The 24,197-nt window shown below is 39.9% G+C and overlaps 1 protein-coding gene across 4 annotated transcripts in view; it reads right to left on the bottom strand.

The window, feature by feature from the left end:
- Positions 1–24,197, bottom strand: part of CHCHD3 (coiled-coil-helix-coiled-coil-helix domain containing 3) — a 149,511-nt gene that overhangs the window by 109,032 nt on the left and 16,282 nt on the right. For all 4 annotated transcript variants that reach the window (XM_035334159.1, XM_035334168.1, XM_035334175.1 and 1 more), the window contains exon 3: positions 14,394–14,478. In XM_035334159.1, coding sequence (XP_035190050.1) covers positions 14,394–14,478 — 85 coding nt within the window. The remainder of the gene's footprint in view (positions 1–14,393; positions 14,479–24,197) is intronic.

Raw genomic sequence — 24,197 nt, 5'->3', positions numbered from 1 at the left:
AAAAGCTCTCTAACGGGACAAGTGGTACATTTCCTGTAATCTCTTTTTAAGAAACAGAAACTCTGAAGAGAAATGAAACTTCCGTCCTTTTATCCTTTTCAGATCCATTTTTTAAATGGGTTCAGGAAAATAAAATTGTTAATTATACCATCTGAATTTATGCCATGGTACTGTAATCTTGCACAGCATGAACCACGTTAGCCACACTAACAAGATGAATAATTTAAGCCTCAATCCAAAAGAATTCGCTCAATTGTTTACTTCGAAATATCCATTTCTGTCATTCTTCAAAAACACCTGCAGACATTAAACATTATCACTCAAGAAAAAGCACCTTTTAATTCATGGGCAACAACAACAGCACTGAGAAAATGCTAAAGAGCAAAACAAGACAAGAAAAACACCAACAGCCTTGTGAGTCTTGGGCTTCGATGGCCACTACGTGCTTTATTCCAACCTAACGCACAACACACGGGAAATCCAGAACTGGCAAACAATATCATATTAAAAGCAAATACAGCGATGTATCATTTTCAGCCCTTCTTATTTCCAGATATCGAAAATTTATTACGCTAAAGATTAAACATTTTCTTTTTGTTACTTTTCAGGGAAATGATTACTTGCCAGTTGTTGCATCTTTATTACAGCTCCAAGTTACACAATCTGACGGATTTGTGGTGATCCAAGACAAACTCACTCAAGTCCAAAGCATGACCCGTGTCATTTTTCATTACCTCCAGCCAACCAAAATCGAAACATTTCCTGTTTCCAAGTCCACTACTGGGAAAATCAGAGTCATCCCCTCCTTTTCTCTACAGAGGGTAGGAAAATCTAAAGAGGTGTTGGTCTTAAAAGCTGGAAACAATCCTGGCCTCCATGTAAAAAGACAAAACTCCAACACTTCAGCACTGAAACAGTGTACCTGTATATTTCCTTCCACTGAGAATTCAGAAAGCTTACACGGACTGAAAATAAGAGTACAATGTATTTACAGTGGAAACCGTTCATCTTTTTTTTTTTTTTGCCTAGTTTGATGCAACCAAGAATGTTAATGCATTCTGACAGACTTGCATAACATCCAAAACTGTTTTGAACAATGCAGTTTAGGCCACGATGCAATATTAATGAATGAATAATGTTTCCCAGTACGGACTTTCAATATTTAATGAATGCATACTGAATGCGCTATACGAACGTTGTTGAAAATCACTGTTGCTGACAAGGGATTTGAAAAGATGCTCGAGAAATCAGGAAAACCTTTAACCTAAACTTAAACTGGAAAGTGTGAAATGGATATTTCTCTTACTCAAATTCACCTGGCTGCAAATTCTGATACATTACTTACCTAACGCTCACCTGCTTCTACAAAACATGGTTAAGGCCAGAGATATGAAAAATAAATTACCTGAATCACAGAATCACTGGCAATGCCTCTTTCTCTACCGAAGTCTCAGAATGACAATACAAAAAAGTTCTACGGAATTGAAGAGACTTCCCAGCATTATTTGCACATAAAAATAAAAAAAAAAACAACTCACCTCTTTTTCAGTTGGTGCAAAAGTTAACAGAAAACACAATTCTTATGCACCACACACCTATGTTATACAAAGCAAACCTTTTACCTTCAATTTTTGCATTATCTACCGCCCACTTGTCACCGATAGGCAAAATGTAGTCGTTTTTTCTCTATTTTCCTGTGTTCTTTTGGTGACATTATATGTGAACTGTATTATACATCATGCAGTTGTTGTGGGAAGGGAGGAGAACCTAAACCATTACTAAAAAACATCCATAGGAGAAGAGAAACCTCTCCTAAATTTAAGATTGGAATACAACTTCCCTGAAATTACGTTCCACCCAAGTGGTTTTTGAGACCTCTCCATACTGAATAGATTTTATTAAACAAGAGACAATTAGGACCGATAGAAATGAAGCAAGGCAAAGGAAAAATGCTAAAACTTTAAAAACATGGCATTATAAAAATCAAAGAAAGCAGACATGCAGCTCATCAAATCCCAATCTGCAATCACTTGATGGCTGCTTAGTCCAAAAGTATTTGTGGATCAAAATTGCTATACACTCTATAGACCACAACAGTCACAATCAAAATTCGTATCACAAATTCGCTGCAAATCATCAAAAGCTCTAATAGTGACAATGTGTAGGAGAGAGGAGAGATCTCAGGTGCCAGCAGTGCTCCCCTTTGCTGCCCCACCAAACAATTTTGAGTGGGGCAATCTGCCCTACACACCAGCAGGGTACAAAAATTGAGCCTTTGCATCTAACCCAACATACTCTGGACCTAGTATCTGGCTTCCCCCAGGCCATAAGAGCAACAGGCAACCAGGCACTTGCTCGTACGACTGAAACCATCCCAGCTGACTGGCCACAGAAGCCAGGCAACTTCCAATAGCTCAGAGCCAAGTTAAAATGCAAAAACAAATGAGAAGGAATAAGAGAAAATGAGACGCCACGTTACACGCTCAGGATATGGGTTAGGTAGTCTTTTTGTCCTTCCAGGAGAGCTGGCAGCCACTCCGCATCTTGGGAATTAATATAACAGAAACAGATGTGATCATCATCTGTTGCATGCATCTTTTCCTTTTTGGAGATTTTAGCATGGCCTCGTAGTAATTACTGTTACTTTCCTGTGCTTGTACTTCATATTATTATATTTAACAAGAACTCCACTACTTTAGTCCATAGGCATTTCTTCCTCACAATGACCTGTCCCTCCTTAATGCTGACAAAACACAAATATGAAATTTGTGGATCACTCATTGGAAAATATATTGAAAATAAATTTTCAAAAATATATAGAAAATCACTGAAAGTAGGGAAGTGGTGGTAATGACAAAATTGATCCCTAAGCAACACAAACTTTCAATACATTGTCAATTCCTCCCTCCAATACGTCCCGTTGCAATCTCATCTTTGATCAGTCCCAAATCATTTTACAGTTCTGGCATTAGTTTGGGGCATTTTTGTGTCTGGTATTAATATCCAAGACAGCAAGATACTGTGTGTTTTGCTTTACAGTAGGAAGTCTGGTTTGCTGTCCTTCGTTAGCCTGTTATACAACCCAAGAGAACACCAAACTACTCTGCACAATTTATCTTGGTAGAAGTAAAACTACATTCCACCTTACCTGCTTAACCATTTCTCTGTTCTCTCGATCATCCTCTGCTTCAAATGCTCTACTTCTAAAATCACCCATAACAATGAGGTTCAAGCAATAACATTCAGCTGAACATCTCATTCATTTCCTTTTCCCAGCTGCCCTCCAGCCTCAGCATAACATCTGTCAATTGAAAATCTTTGCTAATGGCCATGGTATTTTATGTGCCAGTGCTTGATCAAGAGATCAAAGGCACTAATTTCAAGACTTGTAATTATATACAGCTCTTCAATTTATCAACAAGACTTCCACAGACAGCTTGTTAATACCTAGTGCAAGATGGACACTAACTCCTGTCGGTGTGCCGATACCTTACCGAAGTTGGCTGGCTTAACTTCCTTTCTTGGGGTGCTTGGTGTTTTGTGGGTTGTCTTCCTTCTCTAGGGGAGGACAGAGGTGGTTGAGCAGGAGGAAGGGAAGGCTGTTTAAACGGGGGGGGGGGGGGGTTAAACATGGGGGTTGTAATTATACTTCATATGGCCACTGTTTTTAAAATATGTGCATATAAATCAGTTTTATGTAAAGACAGAATAGATGAACAAATTTCCACCTTTATGCCAGAGGCATGCAGAGAACCTAAGTCGGAATAGTAAAACTGTTTTACATAATTTGTATAAGTATTTAGTTGAGACTTTTCTTGATATTCTCATAACTCCAGTTGAAATTACTTTCCAATTTAATATCACTCCTCTTGGGATCTGCAAAGGCAGTCATGAAATTATGACAACATTAATTCTCCATTAAAGTGAAGGGGTAGTTACCAATTTTTTTTTCCAAAGTGTTTCTCTGCTATGTCTACTTATTTGCTACTTTTCAGAATGAAAGAGCTCAGCAGTTTGAAAGCAAAGATTTGTTTTAAATTGCCATGAGGGAATAGTTTCCCTCCTCCCTCCTCGAATCTAAAACTATAAAACTATGAAGCAGTGTTATTTTTGTTGATGCTCTCTCCAAATAAAGTCACTGGCTTCAAGTCATTTTCCAATCTCCCTGAGAAATAAACTGATCAAGATGAAGCTTCGTATACCATTGTCAGCTGAGATGCCAAGTTTTAAAATCAAAGTGAAAAATAATCCCTTGAAAAAGGGGGTTTATAAAGGTAGGAGTGAATTATAGCACTGCTTTCTCCAATTTCCACTTCCTGTCTCCAAGATTCATCCCTGCATATACGGAGCACCAAATGTAACACTATTAAGAGAAGGAGACCAATAACAGAAACTTAAAGAGTAACCTGACCATTTCCAAATAGTGATTTTTTTGTTTGTTTGTTTTTGTTTTTTCCAGAAAACAAAGAAAACAAAACAGGCTCCTCTGACAGCCTGGTATCTCCAAACCTTCATCCTCCTAAGCAGCATGGCTGCAAACATTTTTGTTTCCTACGTGTTTTGCAGGTTAGATAATGTGCTATGCTTTTAAGATTATAAAAGGAAAAGGTGCAATGCAATCCCATTCAGAAAGTAACCTCAGTGGTTGAGTCACCATCCCTGGAGGTCTTTAAAACACATTTAGATTTAGAGCTTAGTGATATGGTTTAGCAGAGGACCTGTTAGTGGTAGGTCAGAGGTTGGACTAGATGATCTTGGAGGTCTCTTCCAACCTAGATGATTCTGTTGTCCATTCCTTCTTCTCCTCTGGCAGAGTGGTGTTACCCCATAACCCTCCAGACCTCAATAACATCACAGCCATCAAAGAATAAACTCACATCTAAATCTTTTGCTGGGTGTCGGACGGGACGTGGGATACTTCTGCTGCAAGAGGGGAGAAGGGTACGGCCAGAAAGGGAGAATAGGAGGAACTCAACCTGTGGAAGCAATGCCAAAATTTGTCCTTTTCTCCTTGAGTGCTCCCCAGCCCTGAGGCTGAACTGGCCTTTTGGATGGTCAAAGCAAGTATTTTTTTGGTATGGTTTGTTGTTTTTTTCCAGGGAGCTTTTTTTGTTTGGTTCTTTTATTAAAAAAAAAAAAAAAGTAACATCGAACTTGAATATTTTGTTCTGCTAAGTGAACAGCCCTCACCACATCGCTGCGTTATCAGATGTCCCACAACATAGAAGCTTACTCGACAATCCTACCCAACTGCTATTTTAAGTCCTCTCTCTAGGGTGCAACGAACTATACGTCTTCAAATAAGGAACGTGAGTCGCACATATGTGCATGTCGCATTCAGAGACGGGAGGCCCCTTCTAGCTGTCACATTAGCCTGCCTTTCCAGTTTATACGCAATTTAGCGCTTCGCTTTCAAAGTCCTGTTTGTAACTATAAATAACCAAGTTTTGCTCTCTCAAATCAGTAGCCGTTTTTTTCCCTAATACACTGAATATTATATAAGAAAAAGGCTAACTGTCCATTGAAGACAAGGCACACTGTAGGAAGGTGTACGAACAAAGAACAATTCTCCATAGGCTATGTAAACGTGGCAGTGCTGACAGCTGAGCTTTACTTCACACGTAGAGCTTCTTATACGAGTGTGCAATTAAATTAGTTTCCTGCAGGAATGACAACAGTAATGAACAAACTTTGGTCTAAAAGCAATTTCTCTCAATAGTGTTTTTAAACAGTGCTTGAGCCTCTGCAGTACTTCATGGAGACCCTGTCAGAGAAAGGCCTACCTGAGGAGGCAAGCCTCCGGCACAGGCCTGTTGTGATGACACCTGTATTCCTAAAACCCAATTACCAACTTTAGCTGCTTTCTAAAGACAGTTTGGTCACTCACGTCAGAAGATATACAATTCTTATTCCTAAGATAGCAGAAGCTGAAAACAATTATATTCACTTCTGCAGTTTCATCGAAGTATTTCCAGCTTTTTATCCTACTGTCAGCAGAAGGAATGAGACGATTTTCCTGACTGTTTTCACACTTTCACACTATCAAGAGGCCCCTGTGGCAGAATACTAGATTATAACTATTTTCTGACTAACAAAGTAGCTTTTTGTCCCCTGTGGGAAGAATACTGGGAGAGAAAGCCACTCTCCCATTTTGACATAGCTAATTACCCCGGAAAATAGAATCGTTTAGGAAGAAAAAAAATCTACTTCAAAAATTTTTCATCACATTTAATGCACTACCCATAAGAACTGAAAATAAATTAATACGTTCTTCATGAATTAAAATCTCAGTAAAATATAAAATGAATATCCTAAATAAACCATTTTATTTTCCTTTATGTTCTGCAGACCTGTGCCAGTAAACTATAATAAGCATGTTATTAAAACAGAAATCAATAGTAAGCTTTAAAATATACAGTACCACAAAAAGGTCGAGCCCCAGTATTGATTTTAATATAACGTTTTTGGTGAGCAGTTTCCCAAAGGGTTATCCTCTAATATTGTTCTTCATCCTTCTTTCACTTTGCATTTGCACTGGAGGATTTGTTGTTCTTTTCTGCAAAAGCTGTCCACTCCATGAAGTTTACTAAGAGCCTGTCGTATATGCAACGCACTGCTGAGACATGACAAAACGAGGTCGGGGGGGAAGCACTCAGACACATCAGAGTATCAATTAAACCGCAAGTGAATCGCAGTTACAGAGACCCTCCCCAAGCACAGAAAGAAAAAAAAAAAGAAACTAATGGCTGCAATCTGATAACCTACCACTGAGAGCCACCTTTGTGCACCACTGTGTACATACTTTTAAAAGCTGATTTAGAGTTTAGAAAGATTTTCTTTAAACAGATGAGGATGTTTAGAAATACAGAGGCTGCAATAAGTTATCTGGCTAATGACAGATAAAATACCACACCATATGGAGCCCAGCTAGCCAAGTAGAACGGACTCCAACAATTCATTACCAGGGAATGTTTGAAAATCTATGATCTGTTTTATTAAAAAAAAAAAAAAAAAAGAAACAAAAAACATTTTTCAAGTGGCTTTCAAGACAAAAGCTTTCCAAAGAAGTCACAGTGGCTGAGATAGTCAAAGCTTAGTAAAACTTGAAAAAGCCATTATCAACTAATTGTCTTTCTGACCTCACCTAAAATAAGTAGAAGCCAATCCAGGGAAGTGAGAACAGGAATGTATTAATCACTCACTAGAAGGCCCATAAAGCTGGGCAAAGACTGAATAAGACTACAAAACAGAATACAGGCTCGTAGCTGTAGTACGAGGTAGTTAGGAGATACTGAAACACTCTCCATACTGCAGCCAGAGAACTGTTGGTCTCCAACCACCACTTCCCATGCACTGACAGCTACCACCCACCAAATTCCCTCCACAAGGGATCATGGAAACGCTTCTTGCTCTGCCTCAGATGAAGTCCCATGAAGAAGCTCAAGTATGTGCTTCAGATCTTTAGGTCAATCCCATTGGACCTTAGCTGAAGAACTTCCACCTTCATCCCTGCTGAGCAGCTGTCTTTGGTGTAGGCTACACCAGAAACGTTTGTCTGTAGAACTCACCTGGCCATGACCCTTATTTAAACAGAAGTGAGCTTTCAGGATTGAGCCCATCTAAACAGAGATTTGAAAAGATATTTCATAAACTACTGTAACTTCTACATACATCAGATCCTTTTAAATAAGATTCTGAGCAACGCTTACATAATGCTCAGTGCTGGCTCCTATAAATTTCTACCTTCATCATGCCTTATAAACAACTTTAGAGCAGACCTAGAAACGGTTACTGAAGGGCCACTGATCAAACAAATGCCTACTTTAAGCCTTTCCCTGCCTTAGAATTCCTGCTTACAGTAGGTACTGTTACTCTTTGAAACAAGTGCTGGAATCACAGGAGATGAACGTAGGACAATTCAAGTACAACTAACATAGGGAAGGGCTCTTGGGACACACATACATCAACAAACTGCACAGGAACATACACTTGGCATGCTAAAAATTATATTCAGATTATTGGCAGGCTAAAAAAAAATATATATTCGGATACGTATTGAAGACCTGAACAAAATAAACCTTCTGCAACATTGAATGGACAGTCATGCACCAGCATTTTGCAAAAACACCTCAATCTACATGTAACTGTATTTACCATGTGCCAAATTATATAGAAAGAGTGGAAACCAGGAAACACTTCTCAAGCAAAAGCTTATATAATTATATAAACTTATATAATTATATAATCAACCTAAGCTAAATGAGTTGCCGAATAAATAAGGCTGAAAGGCTGAATTTTCCTTGATTTTCGGGGGGGCGCCCGCATGCTAAGTATTCATTTATGAAAAGTTTCTGTGGGAAATCACATCCTTCATTTGCCTCTTATTGAAGTATTTTTATATACATCTCAATGGAGGCATCAAGTAGTCTAACAAGGCTGACAGTAGCTAAAGTTTTTATCATTATATTGATGATAGTAAAAGTGAACAACATTTTTCAAGGTATCTTTTCTTCTGCCTTTCATAATGCAAACTCTTTATAAAAAAATTATCAAGCACCATCATCATGGCATCATACATTCTGATAAATGAATAGTTCTAGTTCTATATTCAAGAAGAAAGTATGTGGCAAATAAACTTCAATTTATACATTAAAGATCAGAGGAGAAAAAGGCAGCTACCTCCCCAATGCTTGTTCTCCAGAGACACAACATTTAAAGTTTTTACTCATATTTTACTCACACAAATTGACCTCTTGGGAAGTTAGGAAACATACTACATATTTGCTGAGCTTGTCCAGAGTAAGCAGAGAAAAGGCAAAAAGCAACCTATTATTACTATAATATTACTATGTATACTATATGTGCTACTATATATTACTATAATGTATACCACCTATAATATTATATATTATAGTCATGTATCTAATTTAGATTCAGACACTCAGGTTAACAGATAAAGTCCAGCAGTTGCAGTATCATGTTCCGGCAGTAAGGAAAAAAGAGCAAGCCACAGAGAGACCGAGAAACAACAGTGAAAACTGGAAAACCTCATGATTGATAAAGTTTACCCCTTTATCCTAACACCTTTTTTTATTATTGCAAGTGTGCATTTTGTGATCCCTAGGGCTCACTTACTACTGTCACATTGTCCCCTATCTACTGGTCCAGTAGTTGTGCAAACCCCTCTGCAGATCTCGATGGAGAACGTACAGCTGCTGACCAGAAGCAGCTTCTTGTAGCCAAAGTTCATGAGCCAAGGCACCATCTCGTTCAGTCTCAAGCACTGGAAGAGGCTTCCTAGTGAAGTGGTTGATGCCCCATGCATGCCCCATGCCTGTCAGTGCTCAAGAGGCATTAGGACAACACACTCAATAACATGCTTTAGCTTTTGGTCAACCCTGACGTGGTCAGGCCATTGGACTCTACAATCTTTGTAGGTCCCTTCCAACTGAACTCTGACATTCTACTCGAAATGCTCCTCATTACTTCTAAGTCTTTTGACACAGCAAAGCTATTTCAGACTCTCTCATTAAAAAAATGATTCAAATAAGGCACAACAGCTGTGACAAGACATAGCGTAATGAACTATATCTGTAAAACTATACCCCAGGAAGAAATCCAAACAGCTAAAGGATTCAGAAGTTTCGTTGTCATATTTTGTATGATTTCATGTCATGCCAAATGACTAGTTTCACATATTTGGCATCTCTTTCTATTATGACACTTGAGAAAAGAAGTTAAGAACTTGGTGGAAAAGAAACTATGTCAACGATTATCTGTTCTTACCTGTCACAAATGTCAAACTCGGGTTCTTGTGCCTGTTCTCTCATTTTTAGGGATCTTTTCTTCCAGAGCTGTATAACAGAGGTTGTGGCATGTATCTCACAGAGGGCAAAAACTTTCTTTTTCATTTGGTCTGAAGGATCCACACACAGAGGTAGCAACAAAAATCACACCCAAAAAGCCTTTAAAGGTACCAGAAGTCATCACTCAGTAAGCCACGCACACATTGTTAAGGTACCAACTTAGCCTCTGATTTCAGGAATACAAAACCTTATAAAGAGCGGAGTTCCTCTGTTAACACTACAGGAACAGGACATAGTATTGGTAGGTACTGACATAAAATGGAAAACCAACTAAGAATATATTTTCTCTAGGGGAAAAGGCACATTACTCTTCCCTCTTCTGCTCAGAATATAAGCTCTTTCATTTCCAACTGTAATAATAGTATTACTATATTATTGTTCTAATACTGAAAGTATTACAACCTGTAAACTACCTTGAATATTATCATAAGATTGAAACTCTGACACATTAACTGGCCACATGTACTAATGCAGTCACTGCAAATTCTGTTGCATTTGAATAATTATCAATTTAACTTGCCGAAATGAAAAGACTCAAGATAAAACTTATTTAATGTTCAAAAACTAAAGTGAGAAACAATAGCTAGGCTGAGTAAAAGAATGAATAAATTAGCATCAACTTTGACCCTTCAGTGGGGTTTGTGGTTAATATGGTTTCCTTGTGAAATTCAGGACTGAGCGGTCCTAACTGCCTGGAGAGCACAAGAACCCCTACCTACGATCCCAATACCCCATCTCCAACACCAAGCAGCAGGTCGTTCCTTCACATACAACTCTGCCCACTTCTGAAGGCATAAACATTGCTTCCACTTAAGAGAAGGAAAGAAATGAGACTTCTCTGGACAGTGACTGTACTCAGCCAGTCTATCGGAATAAGTAGATTTATTCCCTGGGGAAATTCAGCTAAAAGGCAGCTTTATTAAAGCACTTCCAGGAATGTTTGTCCATTAGTAGGACTGTATAGAGAGTAAGTGAGATGAGGTGGTGTCCTGGCCCAGGACAGTTAAACATAAGGAAGTTCTGCCATTGGTAGTGCTCAAATTTCCACCAACAGACTAAAAGCCCCACACGTTATCTTGGTAGTGGTTATTAACCTTTATGTTATGTTTCCACTGCTGCTAATCTGAACTTCCAAACTAAACAAGGAAAATCCTGGAAAGATTCATCATTACTTGTGCGAAATTTAAGTTCCTAAGGAGCCTTTTGGTTTTCACCTGATACTCACAGAACCAAAGGTTTCAGCAAGCTCCACATCCTCAGCAAAGAGGCATACAGGTTTATAGCCATATTCAATCACACACAAAAGGGATTAAAAAGATGAAGCATTCTCAAATACCTGAAAGATGGGCATGCCATTTAGGCGGATAGTCTAAAGTTGGGGCTAAATTATTATTATTCAAAATCCCCTTGAACAAGAACTGTGGAATTGATGTATTATGAATGTATTTTAATGCCACCAATAATGCAAGCTGAACAGTCAGCCTTGGGTTCTAATCCCAGAAATAAGATCTTTATAAAGTAGAGCTGAAGCACTCTTACTGTATATGTACATGTGAATTAATAAATTATAAAGAAAGTTAAAGTTACAAAATTCTTCCTTAAATGAGTAGAACATACTTGGCCATCAGATCAAAACGTGGTCATACTCTGCATACAAACAGTATTGAAATTAGCCATTAGGCAGCTGCAACCAGACAACAAACAGCTGCAAGTTTCAGATATTTATGCTTAAGTGTCTTTACACTTAATGGTGAGAAAAAAATGTTTTCAAGAAAGGAATGAAAACCTACACATTCAAAATGCACCATCTTTGGTAAAAAAAAAAAAATCATAAATGGATGCAGAACCACAAAAGCTTTAATTATGGATCTCAGTGTCACATATCATCAGTAAGTGATTTAAAGGACAGTCAACAAAGAAAAGCAGTAGGTCAGGAAATTGCATTTGTAACGGATCAAAAGTGCAAGGTCTAGTCTTCAACTACAAGTAGAGCACTCTGACTTGGTTTTCCCCAGATAAAAGTTACAAATCTCTTGTCAAGGATCAGGGGTCAGGCTTCATTATCCTCATTTCCCTATCAAAGGGCCTGAAATACAAGCCCGGAGAGCTTGTGAATTACAGTTCTACAAGATGCTATCAACACGGATATGGGACACTGCCACTCCCCAGTCCAGGCAGCCTTCAACAAGACTGGTGAATTTTTACACCGCATCCTCCATCCTTTTTTCATGTGTAACTATTGACATACGAATGCTACCAACTGTTCTGTTACTAGTTTTATTCTGATACATGTTTTAAGCACAGTATAGCCACGAACTCAGGTTTTGTTCTCTTTTCCAACACTGCATCAATATGCTTGCAGGCTTTCTACAAGTAACTGCAATTTAAAGTAGTCTTTTTAGCTTGTCTTGTTTATATTACTTGGAGTACTCTGCATTGGACAGACACCCAAGATACAAAACATCCTACCTGAACAACGTGCACCTACCTCTTAAGTGTTTGCTTCAAAACCGAAGTTCGGTAATGATCAAAAATTATACTGACTCTAAAAGTACACGAGCGTCCACAAGACCGATACGTGAAGTTGTACAGAAAATCGCAGGCCTAAAAGTACGGATCCTGACTTTAAAAGGAACATTGCACAGACATTGCTCATGCCCCCGAATTACGGAGAGACTGCTGTCTGAACTGGAAGGAAACAGGAGGGGTAGGTATATTTCTGCACCTGAAAAACATAAATCTGTTCTTAAAGTGGTCGACAGAGCAGCACTCGCTTCCTTCTCAGGAGAACACAGTCTGCAGGAGCTGCAGTGCTTCTCAAATGCTTTTAAAACATAAGCCTCAAACAGAAATCAGCCCTTAAAACACCAAGTAATAGGTAAGTAAACATCTGCGTTTTTTAAAGCTGTTTTATCCAATATGAAAAAAGTTTCTACGTTCCAGCTAAAGTGTATTTTTAATTATGTATATCATGTAGAAAGTAAAGTTATTTCTAAAAACTACAACCAGAAAAGATTTAAACGCTGCTAACAAGACTTTTTGTCATTTTTTTGTTGGTATTTTTATTTTTAATTTATTTTGATAGTTTCTATTTCAAAGGCACAGATTCTTCAAACTAATTTTAGGGCAACAGGAAGATTTTACACAGCCCTCTTCATATGTAACATCGTCCTTAGCCAACGGAGTCCCAGCAAAATAGAAAGTCAATATATACAAGTCAACCTGCTTCCTTCCTTTTGTAGGCATCCAATGAAAACCAATTATGGAATTATTAATTTAAATTACTTTAAAGTGTCAAGTGACAAAATACTGAAGTTACAAAAATAATTCCACCCTGTGAACATGTTTAGATGAAATCTGTACAGACAACATTCAACTCTGATACAACAGAAGTTTCCCCATCAAAGCCCAGTTCAAAAGAGGATAGATTTCACTATTTCATTGATTTCCTTTATTGCTGATTTTAAAAAAGCCTGATTCATTTTCTGGGACATTTCTATAGTCCTATCTAATTATATACTCCATCAACCTAACAATTAAATAATAATATAATGATGTGTTGGAAACAATGGATATATATGCAGACAGTTTAAGCAGCACTAATTACATTCTGATTTTTAAAATCCATCATAATGAGCCTTTCTTCCCATTCTCAGAGGGCAGGCCAACGCGTAGGTTAATATTTATATCCTACGTGCTTTATTACCTTTATAGGAAAACTGCTACAAGGAAGTATGAATTACCACACCAGTCCGCCAAGTTCACTGTCCAGCCCAAGGATGTCAGATTCCAACAGGAACTTTGTAATTGTCAGTGTTAACACAGTACCACACTTAAAGCCAGAGTATACTTTTTAAATGCCACATCTAAACTCTGCAGCTGCATTCTGCATGACTTTCACAATAACTACGCCATGAAAACACATGCATAAAGAAGTACTGATATACAAGAATGGTAGCAAAAAGGTTTTCTGCTAATAAACTGTTTTATTACCACACTTGGTATCTTCAAAGCACTAAGCGATATTGAGTGTTACAGCAGTTGAAAACACTGCGGCTCAGAGAAATACCTAAAATGTACAGAAATAACAGGAGTTACTATTTCTACTGCTGTAAAATTTACCTTTTGATCAAATAGAGGGGTCATAAGTGACCCACCTCTACAACGCTCCTGAGTTATTTCTATCTCTACGTAGGAAAGCGACTTTTTGGACTCAACAGAAATCAATGAAAATTGAGCTTAAAAGACTGAGGGGAAAAAATAAAAGTCCAGTTATAAGGTCAAAAGGGATTCAGATCAGCATTTTATATCAGCTTTTACAGGTGAATTTCAGTTATTTTAACATATATTCTTAAAACATGTTGATCTTAACATAGATTTACTATTAAAATTAGCATTATAGCCTACAGGTCTTACCAACCGTTTTGTCCTGCGGCACAAAATTCAACTGCTTATAATAAATGGATAAATAGCAGCCATAAAAGCTTGAAGTACGTTTGTTTTAAATACTGTTATTAACAAACAAACCTTCTCTTTTGAGCTTCCGAGTCTCTCCTGGCTCGTTCTAATGCCAATTCTTCAGCTATTCTTTTCTTTAGTTCTTCATCATGAACTACAATTAAAAGAAAATTAAATCAAGTGTTAACAGAACCCAATATATCCCTAAGTACAGAAACAACAGCATAATACAGTGCACCATTTTATTTATTTTCTTTTTCTCCTATAAAGCAGGTAGAGCATTTTCTTGTTGTTTAACCACCTTTCAAATTTTAATATACAACACCAGAAAGCCTTTTAAAATTACCCTTATTAAACAACTTTTCAATTAACAGTACCTTCTGAAAATTTAAGAAAAATACAGCACCACACAGTACATGTTAAATTAAGTACATTTTTCTTAAGAAAAACGCTGCTATAAAGTAAAATCTGGGGTAAATAAAAAAAATCTTAGACCTAAAGAGTAAAATTGAACCGAGGGCTTTTATTCATACGGAACCAGGGAAACATCTTCCCATGTAATGAATCAAGTATTTTCACATGCATATTCCACCCAACAGAGCATTTGCAACATCCCAGATACTGATATTTTAGTTTCTATTGCTGGAAAAAGCTTTTACCTAAATTTCTCCTAATTTCATCTAAGCAGGCAGACAGGGAAAACACATTTTCTTCATTTCAACTCCATCAGATGAATTAGTTGGAAGGCTGGTTAAGAACTGACTTAAGCAGGGAAGCAACTTCTTCAAGTCTATGAATAAACTTTTCCACGCAAAGGTAGATCCACTGAGTTTTACAAGATCCACTGAGTTTTACAAGCTTGAAAGGTACCTAAGACTACCAAAATCGTTCCATGAAGCTTTTGTTTATGAAACAGGTCCGTTCACAACTCTCTGATATTAAAGCTCTCAGGCACACAAGTTTCACTGGACTTCCAGATGAAACCACACTGAAAGGCTGTGGCAGCCAAGACAAACAAAAAACCCACAAATGCACGCTTGGGAAACGGTTTCCTGCATTTTATCTCCATCCAAACGCAACCCGACACATACCTAGCAGAAATAAAACAGGCGAAATCCCAGTTATCCATTAATCAAGAACCAGATCATCCATTTTGGGAAAATGTGTTAGCTTGGTAATCAAAAGTTACGCGAACTGTGCATAAAATGTCAGCTTGTAGCAGTAAATAAGAGTGACTTCTGTAGTAGTTTCCTTCTCCTCCTATACAGTACAGCTGTAGAACAAGAGTAAGAATTGAATTGTACCCAGGTTTCTTACCAATATAAAACTTCATCTTAAAGCTGTGGAATACCAGGTCACCTACACCTCTCACTCTGCCATCCTCTTGTATTCCAGGTGTAATGAGAACTTCATTTTTTTCCTACAAAGCACCTGGCTCCAGTCCCACTCATGGAGCCCCAGAGCTACAGGACAGGCAACCTCACTCTAGGGTATAGACGTTAAACTCACAAAAGTGATACAACCTTTTCATCTGTCCTCAGAAGCAGGAACAAAACCACTTGTTTTGGAAGGAAAAAACCAGCAACGTCATTTTAAGACAGAGTAAGAGAAGCAGAGAGACAGCCAGCAGTTAGCAAAGCATTCCCCTTACAGGTTGCAATTTTATTGTTTGGGTACCGAGATGGCATTCGGCTGTCAGCAGCCAGAAAGTGGGGCCAAGGAGAATGAGACAGCTGCCTCTCCTCTCCTGTTGCAACCTATTAAAGCTCTTGCCCAACGTGGAACATCTGAATTTTAACCTCAGATGGGCAGGTTTAAGCCCGTGTCATCATGTTCTGGTAAAGCGCCCCCATCACCGAGCTGGTGCCTCATTTCACGGAGACAACTCCACTTTTTGGTTTTGGGGGGACAACTCTGAACCTAATGAAGTGCTTTAGGAGATGCTTAATGACCACACCACAAAGCGGGGCAGTCTCCCATTCCTGTATCCCCTCTGTGCAGCCAGCTATTCGTTTCGCATTAGGCAGCGACCCGATTTTATAAAACAAGGGGATGCACCAAAAAAGCCAAGGACAAATAGCCACCTATCTCAGTGGCCTGGTCCCCAGGAGCTGCCTTTTTCTGCAAACATTACCCATCCAGCATCATTCGGCCGTTCCCTTTCGAGTTAACAGCGCCCGGCGTGCAATTCTTCTCATCTGAAGTAGACTTTTATAACAGCGAGGTTTTTGATGAATGAAGCGGCTCCATCGACTGCAAGGGAATCTTGGGCAACTAATTCAGTTAGAGGCATCTCGAGTAAAGCAGGACAAATCGACAGCCACCCTGCCAGACGCAGCACATGCTCGGAGGAGGGAGCTGCACTGGGAAAGGGTGAGGGGACACTTGTGAGCGGCAAGTGAGAAGCCAGTCTGCAATCCGACTTGCATGCGTGAAAATCCAGAGGTAAACACGGATCTTCCAACAGATTGCTACCACAAACCCTGGAGGAAAAAGCAAGTACTCGTTTTATTGGGATTCTCTTCTTATTGCCATCACTCTTCCGCCATTTTCGGATCTGAGGCTACGCAAGGATATGCTCACACCCTCTGTTTGCACAGATACTGAGCTGCTGTATCACCCCTGCACATTCCCAAACAAGGACCGGATAGCCACAGTCAACTCTTCCGTCAAGGGAGACAAAAAGTTTAACAAAATACCAGGCAATCACAAGGATCCTGGCTTTGTGCGGCAGCACACATTAATCTCCCCCACACCTCAGTAAGCATCACAGGCCAAAATGAAAGCAGTTAAGCTTCTGCATTTGTACACTTAGAAATGATTAAGCTGTCATAAAAGCAAGGAATTTATTTCACATCACAGCTACCTTATTCACAGAACAAGCTGAAAAGCCATGATCAAGTGTTTCTTACTGCCGTTCTGTTCAAGGCAGATACCTCAATATTTCACGTCCTTTTAATGCTGCACCTGAGAACAGGCGAAATGTTGCGTAAGGATATTGTTCACCAGCAGCTGTACTTTGAGTTTTATTGTTCCGCTGTGCAAAAACAAATACAAGAAGTTTAACAGACCAGAGAATGGTCTTTTAAGTCATAATAGGAAGAGATTCGGGCTTCGGCCAATAAAGACATTTGACCTTAACAATCAATTAGGTTAGCCATCGATCAGGCAGATACTAATAGGGGATAAAAGTGGAGCTATAGATCATTCGGTAGAATTATTGTAAGATATAATTAGGTAGCTCCCAGATGGGAAGTTTACGGTGCTTCAGTAAAAAATTGCAGTTCTATAAGGAGGAGGGATTTGTTCTGGGGGGAAGAAGCATTTCAAACGAGGAAAGTTAATTTATTAGAAAGAGGGTCGGAAAAAAAATAATGAAACCATTCTAGGTAAAACCAATAATATTTCCCTGTGATGACAAACTCTGCTCAGACAATAGGGCATCCAGAACAGCTGACAATTAAACTGCTAGAGAATATCAGAACCTGGTGGGTGGATGACTGCAAAAATAAGCGCGATCTGGAAACAATAAGCACACGGCAGCTGCCAAACATTACTTGGCCGTTCCCACAACCCCTCTAAGGATTTTAAAAGTTCTTCAGGATTCTGGAAATCAGCGTCAAGCTTGTTTTAAGTGCATCCCAGAGCAGAGAAACTTGGAAGATTTTCAGACAACTGCACTGAGGAAGGCCACACTTGCACCCCAGCACTTTCTTAGGCTCCTAAAGGAGCGTAAAATGCAGCTCTACCTTTCCCCAAGCCTGAATGTGCTAATGCACAGTTCACATCACAAGACAATTGAGATAGATGGTCAGTAATGGGAAACTACACTCCAAAAGCCACAGCGCTGTAGCCAGAAATAACTCCGTCCTCTTAGCATCTGCACGCTGATAGGTGTCTGATCAGCAGCATTCTCCGCAGGAGAATGGAAATCGAGGGCCACCAGCTGCATTGCCAATGGGCTCATTACCCCGCTCCCATCTAGCTCCGGATCTAGCAGCAGGTCACACGCTGCTTAAAGGACTTGCCAAACTCTTCCTTTAAGCACCACAGACACAGAATACCTGTTTAAAAAAAACTAATCAAATACACAAAGCTCTTGCCTGGAGCTTGACAGACCGAGCCCTGAATGTCAGCGGACGAGGACACTTTGCCATTTGGATGGTCGGCTGGAGGAAGGAGCGTGACCTTTCCTCCACGTCCACCTACTCTTCTGGAAAGCCTTGAAAGACACAAGATATGGATATTTATGTCTAATAGTACAGCACAAATGCACAATGCATTTTCTACCCTTCTTGCAGAAAATGTAACTTTAATGCAGGCACAGGTAAGCTAACCAGGTTTTATTTAAACCATTTCCATTAACTCCAAGGACATATGAGTATGTGTATTTGGGTAAGTAACACCCACACACATGCATTCAGCTTCTTTAACAATTTAAAGAAAGCTTTAAGAAATCTGAAGAAGCTACAGATTCCATCCAATACCTATCTAATGGCCAAAATCTCCGGGCAAGCCCAATGGGAAGTAGGGACAACCTCCAAACTAAAAGCTGTGGCACAGTTACCCACATTTTCTATCGGATTGTTCCGGTTGACTTCATGCCTTCAGATGGGTACGGAGGCAACAGGAGGAAAAGGGTACAAGTGCACCTTTTACTGGAATTGGGTTTTAGATTGAGAAGAGCACAGATCAGACCAGCAGTTAGCCAAGTGTGACAGCATCCTCCACACTGCTGTATTTAAATGCCTTTCCAGGCAAGGAAGACACTCAGATTTTTTGGTTTTATGGTTTTTTAAGGCCACAAAACCCATCTAAATGGTTTGGGAAACCATTCATATACAGAAACTGGTTTTTTTTTCGCAATCCACAACATAAATACTAATGCAATTGCTTATAGAAACAAAATAAAAGAGCGTGCAAAGCCATTTAATTAACCCTCGGTATTGATCCTTCAGAATCTGATGAAAAAGAAAGCATACAGCTGATATGTTTTCCAGGGTCCAAAAGACTTGGAATAATCATGGGAGGAAGCAATGAGGATTGAGGAGTTAGGGGTACAGGAGAGCTTCAGCAGTCACCAACAACTGTGGAGGCTTCCAAGATGCAACCCGTGCTTCATCGTGGAACACAGCAGGATGGATGCAAAGCCAAGACCTTTGTGACAACCACAATTCTTGAGAAGGGAACAGCAACCGTATCTCCTATTTCTACTACAGGTTGGCACGTAAGGATATATGCGATTCAGCTACTTTGATCGTATTTTCTCCAATTTCCTTTGCCCTTGCTGTCCACGCTTGTCGCAAGGTGTAAATCCGTAACTTGGTCTCACTCTCAGCCATTAGTCTTGGGATTGCAAAACATCATTAATAGAAACAGCATTTACTAGGAAGCACCTTAACCAAACCCTCCCGAAAGGGCAGGTGCATTAAGTTATTAACGAAAAGACACTTCAGTTTGATACAATCAAGCCTGTTTTAGACAATACTTAGCTAAGCAATATTCAGAGCATGAATTTCCATAAAGGGGAAAATAACCAGGTCTGCTGTTGTTTCATTCAGCTCTGCTAAAAACAAAAGGTTAGGCAGTGAACAGGATGTCCTTTGGAGAGCAAGTTCTCAAAGCTCAAAATGGAATCATACAGGTGTCCTCCGGGTCATTCGAGTGGCCTCCTTACAGAGAGGAATATTTGCTTTCACAAAAAAGACATCCATGCAGCAAAGCTGGCAGGGCAGCGTTTAGAAGATTTGATTTGGATTATTTGAAATGCACCACAGGCACCACTTCCTTCAATCGTTCTATGATTCTTGAAGCCAAAAGCAAGTAAAATCAAGGGGGGGAGGGGGGAAGACTAAAGAGCACCACAGGCTACGAAATACACAAAGTGGAATGGGAAGACATGCATGTACCAACCACTGCCACAGACAGGAAGATGTTTTTTCTCCTAGAAAAACTATTCCCCAATTACTACAGAGCCTCCTGCATTTACCTCCAGCATCTGGTATTGACAACAGAGCACCGGGCCCTGCAAGCCATCGATCGGACCCAATGACGCAATTCCCTCGGTAGGAACACCAACCCTTGGGGCCACGCATCTCAGGGCTCCCTCCAGCCCCATCGTCTGCCTCGGGAGCTGGCAGGGCAACTGCAGCTTTGGAGACATTGAAGTTAATGAAGATGTCACAAGGAAAATCCCTAACGGCACGCTAACAGCGGGAAGTATCGAAACAGGAAGCAGAGAGCAGCTACCTGGTAGACTCACAGCATCAAGACACGGGGTTACAAATATGAGTCTTTCCCAATTAAAGCTTTTTCCTACTCACACTCCCATCAAATTCATAACGTGCACGCAATACACTATGTGTACAGCCTCAGATTATTCTTTCCATTTAATAAACACTCCAGGTTGGGCCACATCTCAATTCCATACAAAAGCCTGCGATATCAACAGCAGGGATTTAAGTTGAACGATGAAATATTTAATCTGTGAATCCACTTCAAAAGCAGAGCCATAAAGCACAGGCACTCAAAGAGCATACAACAGTTTTTGCTGGACCAGACAAAAAAGAAGAGCATATGATAGATTTCGTGTGCAATTCAACAACAAGAAGATATCGCTTCCTTTACCAGCACTCTCAAAGTTGTCTCAGGGGCTTTGACCCAGGCTGCATAGCCCCAGTGAACCGGTGCGAGGCGGCTCCACCTCCACGTGCCCAGAAGCATCAGCCCATCAGAGCTGTTCGTCTCTTACGAGTGTGAAATTCTGGCAGAATTACCCACTTCCACTTGGTTTGGGGATCAGTGATGCTGTCAAGGAACTCTTATCTCGGACTCCTAAAAACTGAAGTTGTTAAGAAAGCCACACAAACATTCACCGTACGCTAAAGAAAATAGACTGCGGGTTTTAAAACCAGCCTGTAGGATTTTCAGACTGATTAAAGAATCAGCAGCAAATCTATTTAGTGTGCTTACATTTGTTGGTACAACAATGGCAATGTTTAAAGGAAAAAAAAAAAAAGGATGCTTAATTATGATTATTTTTGCAAGAGCCTGGGTTTGCCGGTGGCAGCACACAAGAGGAAATAAGGAAGCGCTGTAAACAGTTAGCGCATTAGTATTCCCATCATACAACGCTTTCTTAAAAAATTAATGGTTTTCCAACACTGTTGTACGCAGTCTTTAACCCCATAATTGTACAAATTAGCCTTACACAGGGGGAGGACGACACATGACTATCCCTTTGTTCCACCAGGGCTAGAAAACCTGCAGAAATAAATTATTTGCCTTAAAGAACAGAGTGTCTGTTCTCTCCCCAACAAAGAAATCCCTGCGAAGCCCTCGGGAAGCCACCGGTGTGCGCCCAGGTGAACTGCCAGGAACAAGAACCGAGGTGGGAAGGGTGCAGGAGCCGTCGCTTCAGTGGGCGACCTTAATAAAACCTTTAGAAAATGCATAATATCAGCCATGGAGCAGGGTACGGTCACCACTTAACCTGATTTTTCTTTTATTTATGATTTGTTTTCTCCCAATAGCATCCTTAAGCATAAATTCTCAGCCTTTAACTCCGAGCACGGAGAGCGACTCCTCCACCTCAGTTCAGAATTGCAGCCGCTTCCAGCAGTCGCAGATTCAGTACAAACACGAAGGCACCTCCAAGGACGGGATTTGGTGTTAACTGGTAAATATTGGTAGAGATACTTAAGCAAGCTCATCGGGTAGTTAAATACAAAAACAATGCAATTAAGTGTGCATAATTCAAAATTATTTAATATTTTACTTTCCAAAGGCGCTCTTGCATATATTACAGTACCTATTTTACAATGTAAATGTGGGTATCAATCAATTTATACTAATTTAAATTAGCAATAAGCTGGTAAACGAGCTAGAAATAAGAAAGGAAAGTTAGTTCTATTACATTTGGAACGTCCTCTCCTCAGCATCCCCCTACTGCTGTAATTTTAGCAGTGAATCCCAACACTGAATTAATATGGACTTATAAAGGGGGTCTGGAAAAACAGAAGGGAGGGGATTACCAGGCTTTGCCTCGCATTTCTTTGAATTGGGCTCTACCTGCCTGTGCTTAACAGCTTTATTTAACAATAACTCATTCCTGAGATTCATTCTGTAATGGAAAAAACAAAACAAAACAGAATTTTCATTAGTTCCAACAGGTTCAGGGTTGCTTTCTAATAAACCAAATGAAAAATCAAATAAAAAATGGATGTATCGAAACCACAGAAAGCCAGAAATTTAAAAACACAAAATCCTGAGGCAAAAATTAGATCTCTGAACCGACACACGAAAGAGAAATTGAGCACAGGAAAGCGGGCAGCAGGAGCAAGAGCTCTTCCACCATGAGATGAGTGTCTGGTTCTCCACCTGGGGTTTCACATCGCACAGAGAACTCCTTGAATTCTCCCCAAACTCAGCTCAGACTGAGTGGCAACGATGCTGGTGGCAGAACAGACGGATGTGCTCATAGCACTGGTAAAACTGCGGTGCTGCAGCTCTTCCAGACTTTACGATTATTCAAATATAGGAATATATACGTGTATACATGTGTATGTATGTGCTATATATGCATATGTCTGTGCTACAAGAAGTTCAATGCAATATAGTGAACCCCCCAAAACGTCAGCAGATGTTTGTGCTTAAAAGTTTTCCTAAACAAACTTACAATTATTTGAAAAAAAAGTGTCCTTTTGACATAATAGATTCCTTATCTTGAAGATATTCTGATCCCCTTCAGTAAAATTCAATGTTGTCTGAATATACCTCTAATATTACAAAACTTGCACAATTGAACCCACAATTTCTGTTATCACACAAAGAATAAACCAGAAAATTATGGCTGAAGTGGTGTAGAATCCGCATAATGTCAAAGGAACTTATATAAAAAAAATCCCTCTTCACAGAAGTAATAAGATGCAATCAAGTCCATGATAGAGAAGCTGTGCGAGTCGGCCTCATCTGAATTCGCACTTGGGCAGGCTGGGGAAATAAAACACCTGCTATCAAAATCTTATTTCACCGTGTGTATTTCAGTGAACGTCTTCTACCACTACCTGGGACAGCGCACTATCAAGTATTTCTATGTGTAACAGTTAAAAGGTTTCTAAACTAAAACAATTCTTTAGTTTTACATTTAGCAACCTAATTGCAAGGGCTTAGACTATTGCACAGGGCAGCTCTCCAAAACAGGACTCTCTGTATCGACAAGGCTACACAAATAGCAAGTTTTGATGTTCAGTCCATCTCCTCCAGCTGTGATTGCACGCGATCCGGGGCACTGCAGAGTCAATTTTCCTCGTTTCCAGCTCTGGATTGCACTAGCTTTCAGCAAGACTCACAAAGCTGCTCATCACTCAGACAAAAAGCCCGCTGTTGAGAATATTTCACATTCCTCTCCATTGGTTCCCAGTAGCTCCAGGTATGGGATTTTATTGTCCACGTGCCGGCTGTTTGTGGGGCAGGGGAGCCCCTGTTTTTATATCCATGTGGATCAAAGCACTGGGAATGGGCACTGCTGCCAAAACTAGGTGTACTGGGTCTGGCTGGGATGTTAACTTTCCCTGCAGCAGCCCATACAGTGCTGCGCTCTGCACTTGTAGCTAGAACAGCAGTGGTATCACACCAGTGTTGTGTCTGCTGCTGAGAAGTGCTGGCACAGCATCAGGACTCTCTCTGACCCTCCTAGGGGGTGGGCAAAAAAGTGAGAGAGAAACATCCCCAGGGCAGCTGACCTAACCCAACCCAAGGGATATTCCATACCATGTGGGGTCACACTCAGCAATAAAAGGTGGAAAAAGGAAGAAGAGGGGAGGGGTGGGCTCTCGTTGCGAAAACGTCTGTCCTCCTCCCGAACACTGGCTA

Source organism: Oxyura jamaicensis, chromosome 1 (genome assembly GCF_011077185.1).
Source record: "Oxyura jamaicensis isolate SHBP4307 breed ruddy duck chromosome 1, BPBGC_Ojam_1.0, whole genome shotgun sequence".
NCBI lineage: Eukaryota > Metazoa > Chordata > Aves > Anseriformes > Anatidae > Oxyura > Oxyura jamaicensis.
This window is presented reverse-complemented; position numbering and strand designations above follow the sequence as displayed.